This window comes from Acipenser ruthenus, chromosome 12 (assembly GCF_902713425.1).
Source record: "Acipenser ruthenus chromosome 12, fAciRut3.2 maternal haplotype, whole genome shotgun sequence".
In the NCBI taxonomy this organism is placed as follows: Eukaryota; Metazoa; Chordata; class Actinopteri; order Acipenseriformes; family Acipenseridae; genus Acipenser; species Acipenser ruthenus.
In genome coordinates this window covers 26,294,246-26,313,270 of record NC_081200.1, presented here as the reverse complement: position 1 = coordinate 26,313,270, position 19,025 = coordinate 26,294,246, and the positions used below count along the sequence as shown (strand labels likewise).

General features: G+C 40.2%; 1 protein-coding gene across 3 annotated transcripts; it reads left to right on the top strand.

Moving 5' to 3' along the window:
* The first annotated feature begins 700 nt into the window (after nucleotides 1-700).
* si:ch211-198n5.11 (methylcrotonoyl-coenzyme A carboxylase 2) lies at nucleotides 701-18,971 on the top strand. Of its 3 annotated transcripts, XR_009330735.1 has the most exons (15): nucleotides 701-935; nucleotides 1,820-2,122; nucleotides 3,259-3,455; nucleotides 8,087-8,265; nucleotides 8,847-8,927; nucleotides 9,896-10,074; nucleotides 11,334-11,526; nucleotides 11,802-11,893; nucleotides 14,956-15,112; nucleotides 15,828-15,950; nucleotides 16,797-16,939; nucleotides 17,369-17,450; nucleotides 17,831-17,849; nucleotides 17,894-17,977; nucleotides 18,848-18,971. XR_009330735.1 is itself a non-coding variant. In XM_059034719.1 (14 exons), exons 1-13 carry the CDS (start codon nucleotides 916-918, stop codon nucleotides 17,962-17,964), a joined length of 1,791 nt encoding a protein of 596 aa, XP_058890702.1. In that variant the 5' UTR covers nucleotides 701-915; the 3' UTR covers nucleotides 17,965-17,977; nucleotides 18,848-18,971. The 3 variants fall into 3 exon arrangements, 2 of the variants coding, with proteins under 2 accessions (XP_058890702.1, XP_033885343.3); XM_059034719.1 differs by lacking the exon at nucleotides 17,831-17,849 and having other exon boundaries at nucleotides 17,923-17,977; XM_034029452.3 differs by lacking the exons at nucleotides 17,831-17,849; nucleotides 17,894-17,977 and having other exon boundaries at nucleotides 704-935.
* Nucleotides 18,972-19,025: the final 54 nt, after the last annotated feature.

Here is a 19,025-nt window from a genome sequence, read left to right as displayed (position 1 = left end):
TTGTTTCATAAGGCCCAATTTGATGTGCAGTGGTGGCATCAGCACCTTCCGGGGGTCCACCATTGGCTCCCACTTGACGTTGTTCCTCCCCACAGAGAACTCGGTCCGCTGTGGCCAGTCCTGCCTGTGGTAGTGCGCCTTGGTGTCCCTGCTGTCCCAAAGGCAAAGATAGCAGGGAAACTTGGTAAAACCGCCTTGGAGACCCATCAGGAATGCCATCATTTTGAAGTCTCCTATGACCTTGATGCCATCTCAGAAAAATGCAGATATGTATCCACTTAGGCAGCTGGAACTCAACTGAACTGGTGGGCTTAAGGCCCCTGTATTTATACTACTATTTATATTACTGGAAAGTTCTAGAAAGTTCTAGAAGTTACTCCAAGTTTACTCAGCACTGAATCTACCTGGAATGTTCTGGAAAATAGGTCAATTTCAAAATATCACTGTCCTGGTCACAAAAGCAAAGTTTGTGGGGAATGATTGCCATTTTCTATACTTTTGAGGCATAAGCAATTAGGAAATAACACTTACTACCCAGGAACAAAAAAAAAAAAAAATTGTTACACGGTGTAATACAGTACAGTAGTTTTTTTTTTGTTTGTTTCCCTTTATACGGTAATCAGTGCGACACTGTAAAGTGGCAAGTTTTTTAAGAAAGCCTGATTCTGACAAACAATGTACAATTTTTGTAAATGGAGGTTTTAAATTACAAAATACAAATAATATAGTTACAATTAACCTTGATACAAAAACAAGAATGCACTGCGCCGAATGTACGAAATTAGCACGTACGTTTACCCACAAACAAATGAGTGGGACAGAGGTCGTTGTTTTGTTTCCCTTGATACGGTAATCAGTGCGACACTGAAAAGTGGCAAGTTTTCAAGAAACTAGAAAGCCTGTTTCTGACAAACAATGTACAAGTACATTAGAAGGTAGGTACAGTACAAAAAAAGCAAATTAAGTCTGGCGACGTTTGACTTGTATTTTAAATGGCAAGCGTGCAAGTTGTGCCAACTTTCCGAGTATTACAATTGCAGACACCGATACGAATAAATAATGACCTTTGGATTCGCTGTGTCTTATTGTAGTACAACAGTAAATTGCTCGAAAGTAAGTGTATCAACATTTTGGTATTCTTCGATGTTTTATTATAACGGTTGTTAGTTTTGCAACAATGTAACTTTTGCAACGTTTTTGTTTAACTTTAATGTTACCAAAGTTGTCACAAAGGACTTGTATACGAAGCTATTATTATTATTATTATTATTATTAGCATAAATTCAATTAGGCCCCAGGACATCAGTGACATTTTAAGAAAACCGTGACAGTTGCTTAAAAATAAATGTCAATAATGTTTCAAAACAAGAAATAATCAGCACGCATAGAAGTGGAAGCACCGTAACAGCGCCCGTGACTCCTTGCTAAATGAACAGTTTAAAAAAAAAACGATTGGTGCAAACGTTGCTCACAGAAAGGTGCATATACTATATCTAATACCGTCTATGCATACAGTTTAAGGCATTGCATGTATAAGCATCAAATTAGGCTCATAGTAAAACCTAGAAACTCAAACTGCAGTGCTGCAGGAGTCTGTTCCATTTTTGTTTGTATACCATGAACCAAGACTACCTTAGGGACTATAAACCAACTGGAAAACCAGTGTGCACCAACACTATAGTAGACTAGAAAAACAATATATTAACAGCCGATTTTACTGTTTGTGCTGCATATTGGGTCTTAAATGCATGTAATTTATTGGCTCCATTTTGAAATGAGATTGTATTGTACACTAACATGGTGTTGTTTATTCTTCCAGGGGTGTGTGGACCAGGACAGAGTTGTTATCAAGAGGTGCATGGAATGATACACACAGTGAATGCAGAAGGAAAAGTATATGCTTTTCTCCAATACACACATGGAGGACACAGAACCTCATCGCACAGCTATTCACAAGGACATTGCTGAGGAGAAACCCTCATACTTCCAAGTGTTTTATTAGTAGCTACGTACGAAGCAGACAGCTGCCCAATTCCTTTCCAGTTTTAGATGGAGCTATCCAGCCAATTCACAGACACGTGTATGAAGCAAATTTCCGCAACAGTACTTCTTGTCATGCAAGGTAAGACTCATTGCAATGTAGTGAAGGTACCCGGGATACAAAAATTATGTTTATTTGCATGTGCACTCTGATGCTAAAACGACCGTTTTGCACTCCCTGGCCACTTTATTAGGACATGTCTACCCAATTGGAGGTAAAGTGACTTGCTCAGGGTCACACAATGAGTCAGTGGCTGAGGTGGGATTTGAACCACTGGACCACACAGCCTCCGTATACTCTGGGTCCCTTGATTGCTCTGGCAGGACAAACAAATGAAGTAGTTTACTTAAGCATTGTTGCAGATCAAGTCCCCCCAGAAATTCTATACTTATTCCCTCATGGCGATTGCAAGATGATAATGTACCCATCCACCAGGACAGCACAATCCCAGGATCTCAGTCCAATTGAGGATGTTTGATTACCTCTCTGTACCTGTTGCTTGAAATACTGACTGGATTAACATCCCTTGTGAGACCTTCCAGCACCTTGTGGAGTCTCGGCCACTTCGTGTCGTGGCTGTGATCAGTGTAAACTAGGGCTCAATCCAATATTAGGTACGAGTCGTCATAAAGTGGCAAGGCAGTGTAGGTGGTGCTATATTACTTAGCTGTGAGTGTTGTTGTGCCTCCTTGAACCCTGTTTGCTCCTATGGCAGTCTGTGATCCAATATAGCTTTTTTTATACTGCTAACAATTTACAGGAAATGTTAATCTTTTTAAAATAGACTTAACATGGCCAGTAAAGGCTGGGTTATTGGTCAAATGTAAATGAATCATTAAACTGACTGCAGAGGTTTTGATGGTATGGACTAGAGAGCAATGATACTTTTGAAGTGTGATGTTAGGATATAGGACAGATTAATCGGTGAGATTAATTTATTATTTTTGTCATGTATTTCCTGTTTATTCTGTAAAATTATATGTAGAGATATATTATCTAATATAAATTATTGTGGTTGGGGGGTTGGCATGGCATGTCACTTCAATAGGGTGTCCCATCTGGGAAAAATTTGAGAGCTGCTGGTCTAGAGAAACAGGAAAGCGGCCAGTTTTTTCACCACTAGGTGGTGCTGAAGAGGTGATCAGTCAGCAGTACAGCACCAGTGCATTGAAGCATACACAGGTTGCAACTAAACTGTCTTCATCATGAACCCACAGGTACTCTGAGTGCATGGAGAAAGTGAGGAAGGGAGGAGGGGACAATGCAGTCCTCCGCCACACGCAGAGGAACAAGAAACTGCTTGTCTGGGACAGACTCCGGCAGCTCCTGGATGGAGAGGATTTCCTCGAGCTGTCTCCCTTCGCTGGGCTGGGGATGCCCTATGGGGATGTACCCTCGGCAGGTTGTGTCACGGGTATGGCTGTATTGAAACTTTTTTCTTTTACTTGTGGGTTATTCCAGCTCAAGTGGACCAAATTGTGCCATGTGTATAGAAAAGAAGTGCTGTATAACTCATGCCCTTCATCAAGTGAGAAAGTGAAGGTTTATTACAAAGGGTCATAAAAGATAAGCTTGCAACATTGAGCAGATCGGAGCGCCTACGGAAACTCTGTAAAAAGAAGGAGAACTAACTTTTATAAAGACCCATTCAAATTTGCAAAGGAGTTATTCACCAGGGAGAAAAATGGCATACTAAAAGCAACTAAGTCTGAGCTGGAGAGATATCTCAAGGAAACGCACGCAGATTAATAAAGGTAGGAGACTATGTTGTCCTTCAGACATCCCAACCATCAATCCACCAGAATACCAAATGGAGGACTGCGCACCTAAGTGGAAAGAAGTAGAGCAAGCTGTGAAAAAGGGCGTCATCATCTCCTGGGCCTAATTAAGTTCCGTACAGAGTGTACAAGAGTGCCCCTTGTGTTCTACGAATCCTGTGGAAATTGATGAAAGTAGCATGGGAAAAACAGGTTGTACCAGGAGCATGGAGCCGAGCAGGTGGGGTCGTTATACCCAAAGACCTCAAAATGGAGCGAGGTAACCAGTGGTGTACCACAGGGATCAGTATTAGGTCCTCTGCTATTCCTGATCTACATTAATGATTTAGATTCTGGTATAGTAATCAAACTTGTTAAATTTGCAGACGACACAAAAATAGGAGGAGTGGCAAACACTGTTGCAGCAGCAAAGGTCATTCAAAATGATCTAGACAGCATTCAGAACTGGGCATACACATGGCAAATGAAATTTAATAGAGAAAAGTGTAAAGTATTGCATGCAGGCAATAAAAATGTGCATTATAAATATCATATGGGAGATACTGAAATTGAAGAAGGGAACTATGAAAAAGACCTAGGAGTTTATGTTGAAATGTCTTCATCTAGACAATGTGGGGAAGCTATAAAAAAAGGCCAACAAGATGCTTGGATGTATTGTGAGAAGTGTTGAATTTAAATCAAGGGAAGTAATGTTAAAACTTTAGAATGCATTAGTAAGACCTCACCTAGAATATTGTGTTCATTTCTGGTCACCTCGTTACAAAAAGCATATTGCTGCTGTAGAAAGAGTGCAAAGAAGAGCAACCAGAATTATCCCGGGTTTAAAAGGCATGTCGTATGCAGAGAGGCTAAAAGAATTGAATCTATTCAGTCTTGAACAAAGAAGACTATGCGGCGATCTGATTCAAACATTCAAAATCCTAAAAGGTATAGACAATGTTGACCCAGGGGACTTCTTTGACCCGAAAAAAGAAACAAGGACCAGGGGTCACAAATGGAGATTAGATAAAGGGGCATTCAGAACAGAAAATAGGAGGCACTTTTTTACACAGCGAATTGTGAGGGTCTGGAACCAACTCCCCAGTAATGTTGTTGAAGCTGAAACCCTGGGATCCTTCAAGAAGCTGCTTGATGAGATTCTGAGATCAATAAGCTACTAACAACCAAATGAGCAAGATGGGCTGAATGGCCTCCTCTCGTTTGTAAACTTTCTTATGTTCCTTCTTTCTTTCTTATGTTCTTATGTTCAAAGAAAAAGATTCTACGAGTATCGGTCAGTTCCACCCTATTTCCCTGTTAAACGTGGAAGGCAAGATTTTCTTCAGCATTGTTGCTCAGCTTATCTATTGAAGAACTGCTTCATTGACACTTCAGTACAGAAAGCCGGTATTCCAGGTTTCCCAGGGTGCTTAGAGCATATCAGTGTGACCCGGTAGCAAATTCAAACTGCTAAAAAGGAGGGGAAGGAGCTCCATGTGACATTCCTGGATTTAGCTAATCCATACGGTTCAGTACCACATGAGCTGCTTTGGACAGCATTTTATTTTTTCAGTGTACCGAGGACAATAACAAATTTAGTGAAAGTCTACTTCAGAGATTTACAATTTTAGTTTTTCAGAATTCACCACTACATGACAATGTCTAGAAATTGGAGTAATGGCAGGATGCACCATTTCTCCACTGGCTTTTACCATGGCAATGGAAGTAATTATTAGGGCTTCAAAATGGGTAGTGGGAGGAGAACGCTTGGCTTCTGGAATGCTACTGCCAGCAATTAAAGCATACATGGATGACATAACAACCATGACTACAACAGTAGCCTGCACTAATTGGTTATTGGGCAAACTAATCAATAACATTGAATGGGCACAAAAGCAATTCAAGCCACCTAGGTCAAGGAGCATCTCTATAATTAAAGGTAAAGTAGTGGAGAAGAGGTTCTACATTAACGGTGAGGCAATTCCAACAGTGTCTGAGATGCCTGTGATCTACTACCAAGACTTCCTTGGCCACTCACTGTGTATGAGGTTTCCTTGACAATAGTAGAGAAGCTGGAAGCGTTAATCAGTTCATACATCAGGAAATGGTTAGGAGTATGGTAAAGGGATACTGCAGCTGCCAGTCTCCGCTCTAACCGTGGAGTTTAAGTGCGCCAAGGTTCAATTGGAAATGACAGTGGTAGAGTCACACAATGAATGTGTGAGGGAGGCAGCACCTGCATTGAAAACTGGAAGAAAGTGGGTGGCAAAGGAAGCTGTGGAAGATGTAAAGGCTGCCGTTCGTATCCGTGATATCATGGGGCAAGTACAGCATGGAAGAGGAGGCCTTGGTCTTAGTTCAACTCCTTCTACATGGCAGAAATCAGTCCCAGCTCAACAGAGGAAGCTGGCAGTAAACGAGGTGCAAAAACAGGAGGAGAGGATGAGGTGGAGGATAAAGGCAGTTTCCGAGGCCAAGTAGGGAGAATGGACGAGATGGGAGAGGGTGGAACAATGCAAGAGAGGCTGGCGAGATCTATGGAAAATGGAAGAGAGCAGGATCAGCTTCCTCGTCAGGTCAACATGTGATGTTCTCCCATCACCAAAGAACCTTAATCTATGGGTAGGAGAGGATCTACTGTGTCCTTTGTGTTCATTGCCAGCTACATTAAGACACATTTTGACAGGATGCAAGATGGGTCTTAGCCAAGGACGGTTTACTTGGCGTCATGACCAGGTGCTGCGATGTTTGGCCTTAGCATTGGAAGACAAGCGCAGCATGACCAACAGGTTGCCACCAATGTCAGCAATATATGACAGACTACAAACAACATTCCTCCATCCAGGGGAGCAACCTACAAGAAAAAGTATTAAAACAAAAACTCGTCTAGGACAACTGGAAGCTGATAGAGACTGGAAAATGCTGGCAGATGTTGGACAACGGCTTATTTTCCCACCTGAGATTGCCACCACTAACCTTCGACCTGATATTGTCTTGTGGTCTGGATCAGCACACCTTGTTCACCTGGTAGAGTTAACAGTGCCATGGGAGTATGCTGTAGATGAGGCGTATGAGAGGAAGAAACTGCGGTATGCTCAACTAGCCGCTGAAGTGGAACAGTGAGGATGGAGAGTCCAGGTTTACCCAGTGGAGGTGGGTTGTCGAGGATTTGTGGCACACTCCACAACCCAGTTTCTCAGACATCGGATTCAGTGGTCAAGGGCTGTGATGCATAGTGAAGAACTTATCTGAAGCAGCAGAGAGGAGCAGCAACTGTCTCTGGTTGAGACGAAAATATTCTGGTTGAGGACCTCAAGCACAGTTGAAAAAAAACCTGTCAATGTAAAGGAAGGTAAGTAAGCTGGCCATAGCTGAGTGGGGGATGGAGAGGGGTGATGCTGGGACGCCAGAATCACTGTTGAGCCCTCTTATGGTGTTGTGGGTTAGTCGACGAAACACCAAGGATGGAAGGCCCCAGAGAAGTACCCTACTCAGCTCACTCCAGACGGTTGTCATACTGAGGTTGATCCCTGCAGCCAGCTGCAGCCGTTGTATGTGCTGATGCACCAGGGAGGCAAAATAGGCTGATCCCTGGAGCCAGCATTACACTTCAGCCGTCAACACCAGACAGAAGGATATCTACATCATCAAATGGAAGGAAACACAGATGGATCACATTAGTTTACAGTTAAAGAAGCTATGTCTTAGTTGGTGCTTATCTTGGCGAGAGCTGAATCCAATATCAGCATGAGGTTTTAACACCTACTCTGATGTAATGGAAATCATGCCCTTCATCAAGTGAGAAAGTGAAGGATGTAAAATGCCAATTTCGATTATCTTTAACCTAATGTTTCTAGGGGGTGAAAAAATAAATAATATTGTCATCCATGTAGAGTTGATGTAATCCCTGTGGTCCATTTGAGCTGTAACAACCTTTGTGATCTCTAGATTTTTCAACACTATGAATTAAACATTTTTATTGTTTATAGTCAAAACTGAGAAACGGAAAAATGATGAAAAGAGGCAATGAATAGCACAGCAATAACCTGGCAAATTAAGTACTGAAATGCAAACATTGACACAACAAATATCTCTGTTTTGCAGTGGGAGAACTATTACATTAGTGCTCATACATGCAATTTATTTTCAGTCATTTTCAATGTACAACATATTGCAATAATTAAAAACTATTTTTTATTATTTTCACAGTCGAAACTAAAGTTTTGTTCTTGAAGCTTTTAATCCCCTAGCCCCACACTGTCACTCACACTGTCGTTGCATCCCTCAGGTGTAGGTAAGATCAGTGGGCTGTGGTGTGTGTTTATTGCCAATGATGCTACAGTGAAAGGAGGGACTGCCTATCCAATCACAGTGAAGAAGCAGCTGAGAGCCCAGGATGTTGCCATCCAGAACCACCTGCCCTGTGTGTACCTGGTAGACAGCGGGGGAGGCTTCCTTCCACTTCAGGTATTTAAAGGAGAATGCCCAAGGTGTTATAAACCATTGTGTGACCTCTCATTTGCAAAGCAATAATATCATAATCTGTTTATTGGTTTTCTGTAAATTATTTAGTCCCACTTAAAACAGCAGAACATAGTCAAATATATGTTACAAAAGTAGCCTTGCACAAACAGACTGGCTGAGTCCAATGGTAATGTATGTATAAACTGTATATATAAATGGGGCGATTCAAATCTAGACTGTACCTTGTGCAGTGAGAGATGCACTTTTCTTCCAGTGTTACCTTCTCCCTCCAGCTGAATATGGTATAGGATACTGGTCAATCAAGGTTTGTTTTCTCATTATTTTAATAGCAGTCAGAAAAGCATTGCTGTGTGCAAGCAAAGAAAGTTCATAATTTACTTGTGTTCATTTTTATATTATTCTAGTAGGTGAGAAACTGAATTAACCAACAGCATTAAGTTGCATTGCTTTGTGAGCCTTCATTGCTTGTAGACTCGGGTCGAAAATGGCAAAATACCACTGCGTGCTCATACAAATTATATTAAAGCATTCAAAATGTAATTTCTTCTTACTCACATTTTCAGGCTGAGCTTTTTCCAGACAGGAACCACGGAGGAAGAACATTTTACAACGAAGCCATAATGTCAGCCATGAAAATCCCTCAGGTACTTGGTTTTATTTGCCTTTTTAAATATTACGTTAACCTTTTCCTGCAACGCACCTGGTGAAATATATTTCAGCTGTGCATTTGAGGTCCAAAGTAATAAGACAAGATGCTTATAAAGTCACTTAGAGACTAAACACCAATGATAGAGAACATGTATTGGTCACAGAGCAGTGGTAGATAGCAGTAAGTAGTTTGAAACCACTGAATGAAAACAGTGCCCCTAGAGGACCACAGTGGAAACTGTGACATTAATCTGCAACAGTAAAGAAAACCTTTACAGTAGCTTCAAACTTAACCTTAACCCTTTGCGGTCCATTTATTAATTGCGCGTCAGGCACGTCATGTCTAATTAATTTTCACACGCGCAGTTAATTTTAGACGCACTGTTTAAAAGTATTTCCACAGTCAAACGGGTTTAAATGGCCCTGCATATCAACAAAGCACTCACTAGGCATCTCCAGCCCCGCCCCACCCTTTCGTTTGCTATAGCGTTCACCTATGTAAGAAATAAATAATAATAATAATAATAATAATAATAATAGTCATACATACCGATCGATCATCTCCGGATCACTCGTTTTTTCACCAAACTCCTCAATAATGCGATCCAAGTCATTATTTTATTACTATAACATCTCAAAAAAGCTCTGCAAATGTCCGTGTTTTCTGTGCACTGATTCAGTCAGCCAACTTGTTTACTTACAACCGCCCCCGTTATCTGATACCTGATACCATGTATGACTATTCATGAGATACGCCTTTTTTTTTTTTTTTTCGACTTGTCTCGGCTCCTGTCGCTCCCACTCAGCAATTGAATGGTTTTCTCGGCTTTTTCCGGAGAAAAAACGACTAGACACCCGTTTATTGCGTTGCTATAATGATGTCGGACCCAGTCCGACAATGGACTGCAAAGGGTTAAACTTACCCTGACAATGCCTTCATGAAGCACTGATGTGTGACCTGTAGGTGGCGGTAGTGTGTGGTTCTTGCACAGCGGGAGGTGCCTATATCCCCACTATGGCAGAGGAGACTGTTATGGTGGAGAGGATCGGGACGATATTCCTTGGAGGACCTCCTCTTGTGAAAGCGGCTACAGGGGAGGAGGTGACTTCCGAGGAGCTCGGAGGAGCCAGGCTGCATGCAGAGTAAGTGAGGGGGAGAAAATAAGGATTTCCAGAAAACATTCTTTTTTAAATGCAATGTGAAGTCTATTGTAAGTTCAGTAATAAACTACATCTGCTTTACTGACAATGTGTTGCAATATAAAAAGCGAAATTATGAGGATTGCATTCATTTTCATGACACTGGGGTCTATTTTAATGATCTAAACAGTGGCAGATCTAAATGCTGCGCTTTAACTTTATATTAACCCTGGTGTTTTCCCCCCAGGGGTGATATATTGACCCACTTAAATATTACTACAGTAAATACAATAAAAAATACACTGAAACCAGGATATGATGACTACAAATTGCACAAAGTGAATCACTTAAGATTAAATAATTAAGATAACTGATATTTTCTACCAATACCACGTTGCCTTTTAAGTATATTTACTATATATTGTAAAAGAATCCGCCACTCACGGGTTCGTGCCCCTTTAAAAATTACGACCCAGAACACAAGAGAATGGATATTCCTGCGCTGCCACGCTATTTTTTTAATAAACACAAAATAAAACAAATACAACAAAACACAAAATAAACACCTAGCTCCGCTTGGAGAGCTGACTATACACAAAAAGTCCCTGACTAACTTGCAGGACGGCTAAGCCGTTTACCTGCCCAACACACACAGAAAACCACGCAGGCTTATCACAGCACTTAATTTTTATCGACTGCTCGGAAGCAGAGCACCTCATCTGCCTCCTTCTACTCAGCAGCCTCGATCAGATTAACTGATCCTCTCTCATACCCTGCCCTGGTCCCAATTCCTAATTACTGCCCAGGTGCAGGGGATAATTAAATAATAAAACAGTTAAATTAAACAATAAAACAATTAACAAAAATTGAATAACAGAAAAACAAAACAATTAAACAATAAACCAAAGCAGTTAAACTAAACAGAAGTGCATTTTTACATATTTTTTCTCTTCAGGGAGGCTTTAACCCCCTCCCTGCTGTCTCACACATCCCGCTGCTGTTACTATATATATATATATATATATATATATATATATATATATATATATATATATATATATATATATATTATATACATATATATAGGTCTAGGGAGATATTCCATATCATAAATACGTTTATTGTAGTTTTTTTTATTTTAAATTATGACTTTTCAGTTTTCCCATGGCTGACAGCCTCCCGATCCTAAATGTTCCTGTGTGTATTAGAAACAAGTGCGTTGGCTATTGGTGATGCTAACTTTCTCTACGACTTTTTTCCAGAGTGAGTGGCTGTGTTGACCATTTTTCTGCCAAGGAACAGGAGGCCTATGAATGTGCCAGAAACATCATTACGACGCTGAACTTTGAGCTGCCACTGGAAGACCTTTCAGAAGAACAAGACCCTCTGTACAGCTCCTCCGAGCTCCATGGCCTGGCCCCCCGAGATTACACACACACTCTGGACATCAAGCTGGTGTGCAGGGAGAGTCCACAGTGCTGTCGAATGATTTAAAAAAAATCCAGCTTTACCTTGTCCTGGATGGGTAAAAATGGATCAAATTAACCGATAACTAAGTAGAAAATCAGTGTGATTTTTTTTTTTTTTAAGCAACACATATGTACAAAAGCAGTGTATATCTCATGCAATTATGAGATAATAAAGCTAGCTGTAAATGAGTGACAGGCCCACTTAAATCCATTCATAATTATGATAAAAAGCTCATCTCCTTGTTTCTTCATCTCATGCAGATTGTGAGCCGCCTCACAGATGGAAGCCGGTTTCAGGAATTCAAAGCCCTGTATGGAACTACACTTGTGACCGGCTTTGCCAGAATTGAAGGGTAAGAAACCAGGACATTCAATAACTGCCCCGAGGGCTTCCGAGTGGCGCATCCAGTAAAGGCGCTCCGCGTGGAGTGCAGGATGCGCCCTATAGCCTGGAGATCGCAGGTTAGAATCCAGGCTATGTTATTTCCGACCGTAACCGGGGGTTCCTAGGGGGCAGTGCACAATTGGCCGAGCGACGCCAGGGTAGGGAGGGCTTAGGTTGGCAGGGCAATCCATGGTTCACCGTGCATCAGCGACCCCTGTGGCTGATAGGGCGCCTGCGGGTCTGCAGTGGAGCCATTCAGATCTGTTTTGTTCTCCAGCACTATAGGTCTGGTGGCTTCGCTGTGGATCCGCAGTGCGAAAAATGACAGATTGGCAGGAACACGTTTCGGAGGATGCGTGTGTCAGCTTCCGTTTCCCGAGTTGCCAGGGGGTTGCAGTGGTGAACTGGGATAAATATAATAATTGGGCATTCCAAATTGGGGAGAAAACCAGGGTAAAAACCATTGGCGACGACTAAAATGAAAAAAAAAAAAACTGCCCCAGCCTTGAGTCATACTGTGTATATTACATAATCTAGTAACATTCACCTTTTCTGCAACTCTTTTGGACGCAAAAAGGAGTACATTATACCTTCAGAGGGTTCCAGGGGGGACCGGTTAATGGTTACACTGTGGTGTACCTGATGTACTGGGAGCCCTATTTGAATCCACAGGGGTGCTATAACTTATGAGTTTTAAAAAAATAACCAGGATATGATGAACAAAAAGAACATTCTATCCAAAGTGAATGTTTGGTAAGGTATTTCAGATCCCAAACAAGTTTCTCTTTGACTATCTTGCAGGTATTGCTTTTTCATCCCATTCTGCCAGTACACTTTTTTCTAAACAGTGTTTAGGGCTGTCCCTGAGCAAGGAGACTGAAAAGAGGCCTATATAAAAATAACTACTAAGGGCTGTGCCCCGGTAATTAAAAAAAAAAAAAAAAAGCCGTCCTGTTATAAAATAAAAAAACAAGGAATTATTCGAGGCTTTGGTAGACCCATATTTCAAATTACTCCTGGCAATTACAAAATAAATTATTTTGTGCCGTCCACATGTGTTCAGTTATAGAAATAGTGCCAAAGTTCACGGTTTCATCAATGACAAAGCTGGTGGTGATGTTATGGTGTTATTTGTTATGCAAGTAATTAAAACAAACAAGCTTTTTGTTGGGAAGGTGATATTTGGATAATCATATTAGGCATGAATGGGATTAAGATTAAGATTAACTTGGTTCTCATTATTTTTCTTGTCATGATGTCAGTGGTGACGCCTCTAGCATCATGCTGCTTAGAATTCAATTGCCTAGGGAATCATTACAAGGGAACTGAAATAAACTGCGCAGACTAATAAACACATTAATTATTTTAATTTGCTGATAATAAAAATATCTTCATTTCATTTTGTTTGTTTATGTATTGTCCCTTATCCTATATCTGATAAGCCTGTCTATGTGATTTCACCTAAATTAAGGAACTGTTCATCGGTTCAATTTGCCTGCCATAGATACAGTATCATTAATCTGTGCACTAGATGGTGCTGGCACTAACTAATACAAATTAGGCTGATCTAGCCTTGCATATAATCTATAGCAGACAAATTGTACTGAAGAGCAGCTCTGGGGCACAGTAACACAAGCCAGAATCGATTTCATTTAATTAAGGTCAAATATTCTTCAAAAGATTGGCTTTGCCACTTTTAACTCTTGGCTTAGCTCATTTAACTGTTTATTAACTCATTTCAGTGTCTTGATGTGTTACAATTTAGCAATCAGGAATGTACATATGTTTAAAGATTAAGTTTGTGAACAATTAAGATATTTATTCCCATTCCTTTAATGGTTTGTGAGTGAAACTTATTCTAAAGTTAATATACATCATTTAGAAATGGGCATAAAATAGTCTAGAATCCTAGAAAGTAGAGTTTGTTTCAAAAGACACCTATTTTATAGAAACACAGCCCCAAGTAAAATACACACTGGGTGTTTTTTGTAAATCTGTAATGTTGACGACATTGTGTGTGACCTCTGATTGTCATCATTTGGCATTCCTGTTAATTGGCAAAAAAACATGTGCAAAGGATTTGACAACAAAAGGAGATCTTTTGTAGTGGTTACATTCTATAGAAGTTTGTTTTCTATCCTAAAACTAATCTGGATTGATTTGACCATGTAGAGAGGCTTTTTGTTGTGCAAGTTTTTAATGGCTCTTTTCAGTTTCAAATTCCAAAGAGCTTTTCATTGCTACTACTACCACTCCTCATGTTTTTCTCTTCCTCAGCTTTTGTTCTGTTATCATTATGTATTCTGTGCAAATCACCAGCCTTGTACAGCCAATTATATTACTGCTTTCATTACCGTAAAGAGCATGCAACAGTATATATTGTAAACCATTGGTTTGGTGTTTGTTTTGATATATCACCTGCTTGTGGGGTTGGTACAATATTAGATTATCATGATATTATTGATACATTCTTTAATCTTGATTATTTATTGTACTGATATTATCGATCATATTATTGGTGGGAATCGTGTTTCTGGCAGTCCATCTAAAGCTAAAGAGATCAGCGGTACAGCTAATGAGATATTTTGTTCTTCTCTCTTTCTGTAGACAACTGATTTGTCCATAAAGAGAAGCTGGGAGAGGAGGAGGGGGTGTTAAGTGGCATGTAATTAAACTGGGCATCAAATAATAACTTTAATTCAGTCCCCCCATCCCCAACCCCCCCCCCCCCCCTGTTGTGGGAGAGAAAAAATACCACAAAAAAGTCACAGTTAAAACATTGAAATTGCAAACGTTATTGTCATGAGAATTTGTAGCCGAAAATCAGTAATTGAAAATGTCACTGTCGTCCAACCCTACATGCTTGTTTGTATTCGTGGTTAACAGATGACTAGCAGCGTCTCCTGGGTAGTTGACTTTATCAGCTCCCTGGGGCAGTTACTTGATTGAACCCTTTGTTGCTGCAACTTTACAGCTGTGCAATACAAAAGATATAAGTTGACATACACTTTTCTGTTTTCTCTCTACCAGGCACTTAGTTGGTGTTGTGGCTAACAATGGCGAGCTGACCTATGAAGCTGCTCTGAAAGGCAGTCATTTTGTGCAACTTTGTGACCAGCGTGGCATCCCTTTGATATTCCTACAAAACACACCTCCATACTCCGCAGTTACAGGAACCCTATCTCAGGTACTTTTGCAGAGGGAAGATATGTGTATACTAGCCTCAGTTGTAATCTGCGTCACGGTGGGCACTGCAGAATGCCCCCATTTTACAAGCAGCTAGACTACAGCAGAAAGAACACACGATGCAATGATTATGTGCTAGACACACAATAACAATTGGTTGTTCATAGTAGTAACTTGATCTTTTAAGTAATTGGATGCATACCGATATCCTAGAGTTTTAAACTGTAACAAGCAACCTCCTTTTGTTTTTGGTGATTCCATTAGGTTGTCCTGCAGTCTTTGTACATGTTCTAGCAACTTTATACAGTAGGTTGCATGGAATACAGCTGGAAATGGGTGATTTGAAAAGCCTATAATTTGCAACTCAGAATTGTACACACAATGGATATTGTGGACCCTTGTGCATTGATCAAGTCTATCTGTCTCTCTGTCATACTCCACATTATAAACATAACTGCCTTGAATAGTCATCAATCAACCCCATAAACTGTTGATTCTATACACATTCTTAACTGATAGATTTATGTATTCTGCAATTATGATTTTGCACTTACAGCCTTGGTGGGGGATGAACTGTGTGTTACTGATATACTTGATTTAGTTTAGTTGTTTCTTTCTTATAAGTTTGGTGACATTTACCATGGTTTTTCTCCTTTTGGAAAATAAAATTACACTGAGACCCCAGTTGCTAATGTAATCATTCCTTACTATCACAGGCAGAGATCAACACTAATAGACTGAAGGCCCAAGCCTCCATGATGTCAGCTGTAGCCTGTGCCTCCACCCCCAAGATAACTGTGGTCATCGGAGGCTGCTATGGAGGGGAAAGCTATGCAATGGTATGTATTTAAATAATAACTACAGGATGTATTTAAACTAAATGTATTTAAACTACATGCAAGTGTACAAAGAAGATACATCTTTTGAAGTGGATAATGTCTGAGACAGGGTCAAGGTTTTTATAGTATAGTGAGACGCTTGTACACTCAATGCGTCCTCTAGTTGTTTGTAGCTAGTAAGTGTCAAATACTTTTGAATTGGGTAGTAATAAAAAAACCCAAAAAACAGTTGTGCTGCTTCTGCTCTGACTTTCATCGACCGGTTGTGTTGTGAAGGGGAGCTTTTGTGAGGTTACTTAAAACTATCAGATATCCAAATCAATGCTCCCCCCTGCAAAATGTTGATGCTCTTTTTCTTTTATTATTTGTTTATTTAGTAGACGCCTTTATCCAAGGCAACTTACTGAGACTAGTGTGTGTGAACTATGCATCAGCTGCAGAGTCACTTACAACAAAGTCTCACCCGAAAGACGGAGCACAAGGAGGTTAAGTGAGTTGCTCAGGGCCACACAATGAGTCAGTGACTGAGCCGGGATTTGAACCGGGGACCTCCTGGTTACAAGCCCTTTTCTTTAACCACTGGACCACACCGCCTCCTGTTTCCGTTTCCGTTTCCACGATTGACTTACTATCAGAAAATCAGCCCTGTTGCAAGAAGGAAGCATTGATTTGGATGCAAACACATGGACAGAAGGCAACTTCTAATTATTTTGATGAATGAGTAACACTGTATATCAGTCATAAGTCCGGTACAGGATACAGCAAAGGTACAGCAAAGCAACAGGGTGTGAGCTCACCTTGTTCCTGCTAGATCTGGCTTCAGTTAGTATGTTTTTATCACTTTAGTGCGGAAGATCATTCGATCCCAATTTCCTGTTCCTGTGGCCCAATGCCAGGGTGGCTGCTGTGGGTCCTGAGCACTCAGAAGAGCTCTCACAGTGGGCAGAGCCTGAGGTTACACTGAAGGAAAAGAACCAGATGAAGAAAAGGTGAGTCTCTTAAGGAAGCCATGCTGGTTCATTGGAATAAACGTTACACATTGGGGTATACAAATACGGCTTTTTGATTTCGGGGAATAGACTGCAAGGTAGTCTTTAGTAGAAGCAAGTATATAAAAATGTAGCAAAATAAATGTTATATTTAGACATGAGGCACATTTAAGCAAAAACTTATTGAAGCTGTCTTAGTGCAACTTTTTTATCTCTTGTATTTAAAATGTCTTTGCTACTATTCAGTCAGCTATTTAGTTATAGTAAACTAAACTGGTCATCTGTAATGCTCTTTTAGGTTGTACAGCTCTGAGTGAGTATTTTTAAAGAGACATGTATTGGAAACCAACAACTAAATCTCCAAACTAGCCGCTTCCAGGGGGTTTTGCTTCTGAATGTTCTTTCACAGAGTTCTCTCTCTTCATCAAGGTTGGAGGAGGAGAGCTCAGCCTTCTATTCCTCTGGGAGGGTCTGGGATGATGGAGTGATCTTGCCGAAGGACACCAGAAAGGTTAGCTGCATAATGTCTTTTTAAGTAATTATTTGAGAGTTCATTACAAACTGGTCTTAGTACAATCTTACAAAATTATTCACATCAGCCAACCAGCTGTGATTCAAATGAATCTGCAATAAGTGCCAGATTTTTCATTTTCACTGTCCAGGAAACTGATAAAGGAAATGTCATCTTATAGTCATACATGCTGATTTTGATATTGGACTGAAACCACTTAGCTGGAACATCCAATAAGTGATCGAAGTACTTGTTTCAATTCACTGGCCATATAAACTAAAAGCAACCATGAACTGTAACTGTAAAAAAAGCTATATTCTTGCATTTTTATTAAACTTGTTAGCTTGGGATGCATAACTCATGTCACTGTCAACTACCAGACAGTAGAGCCTTCATTGGTTAGGTGGTATTTTGTAGTGTAAAGGGTTTTGGTTCCATGCTGGACGAGCATCAGCTTTCTGAAATTCTCTAGCCAGCAAGTCCTGGAGGAAGCCTAGAAGGTGCCCATGGCTAATTCACTTCATTTGGTAGGCAGAAAACTGTTTTTTAAATCTATGCAGTGTTTTCTTTCATAATTCTTCTGGAGTCTGGCAAAAACAGCTTCATTCTAACTAAAAGTGCAAACATTTCTGTGGTAAACCAAAAAACATCTGCTTCCTTTCTGCCACAAACTCTGGTGACTTCAGTGTAGCAATGATTCCCCCTGACCTTCCATCTGGAAGTAGAGACTAATAGAAATGACATTAGAAACCTCTAATCCCTCTGATTATTGAAGCTTCTTACTCCAGGTTTAAAGTGTACAGTAGTAAGTTGTGTCCTATTTTATTTTAGAGATAGTATCGGTTGAATAATGGCATTGCTGTGCCATGTTACAAGGTAGTAATGGAGATTGAAGGCATTATTTAAAATTAGGCAGTTTTATTATTACAGAGGAACACACCACAGCAACGCTGTTATCGCTATTATACTACAACTTTATAAAGTTATTTACCTTTGTCTGAAATAAACATTGTTGCCCACTGAAAGAGTTAACGTCATCTTGAGCAATGACAAAATGGCTGACCTCCATAGAAAACAATTGGAGAGCAGTGTCCGGTTGTATAAGGGATAATGGCATTGCGATGGCATGTTACGAGGTACTTGAGTCAGGAGTTCTATTGTCACTATGCCATTATTACTATGATAGTATTTGTTTGTCTGACATATTAATTGTAGAAGAGACATATTAATTGTATTACACATACACAGGGTGATTAGAAAGTAAGTACAATTATACGGTGTGTTGATGTGGTAAACTTACTTTCTTATCACCCTGTACTTCGTTTCCTTGCTTCCTGTCAATGTGAAGTAAATACAAAATCATATGTTTATTTTTGTTTTTTTGTTTTTGTTTTCAGGTACTGGACAAATGTTTGAGGATAATTAAACAGCAGGACTACCAGCTCACAAAAGGAATACAGAGCAGCCCTGTTCTTAGAATGTAACAAGAAAACTGTTCAATAAAGATGAAGTACAATCAGATCCCCCCCTTGACTGCAATATGTGCAAATTTATGTGATCCTATATTTACTGGTG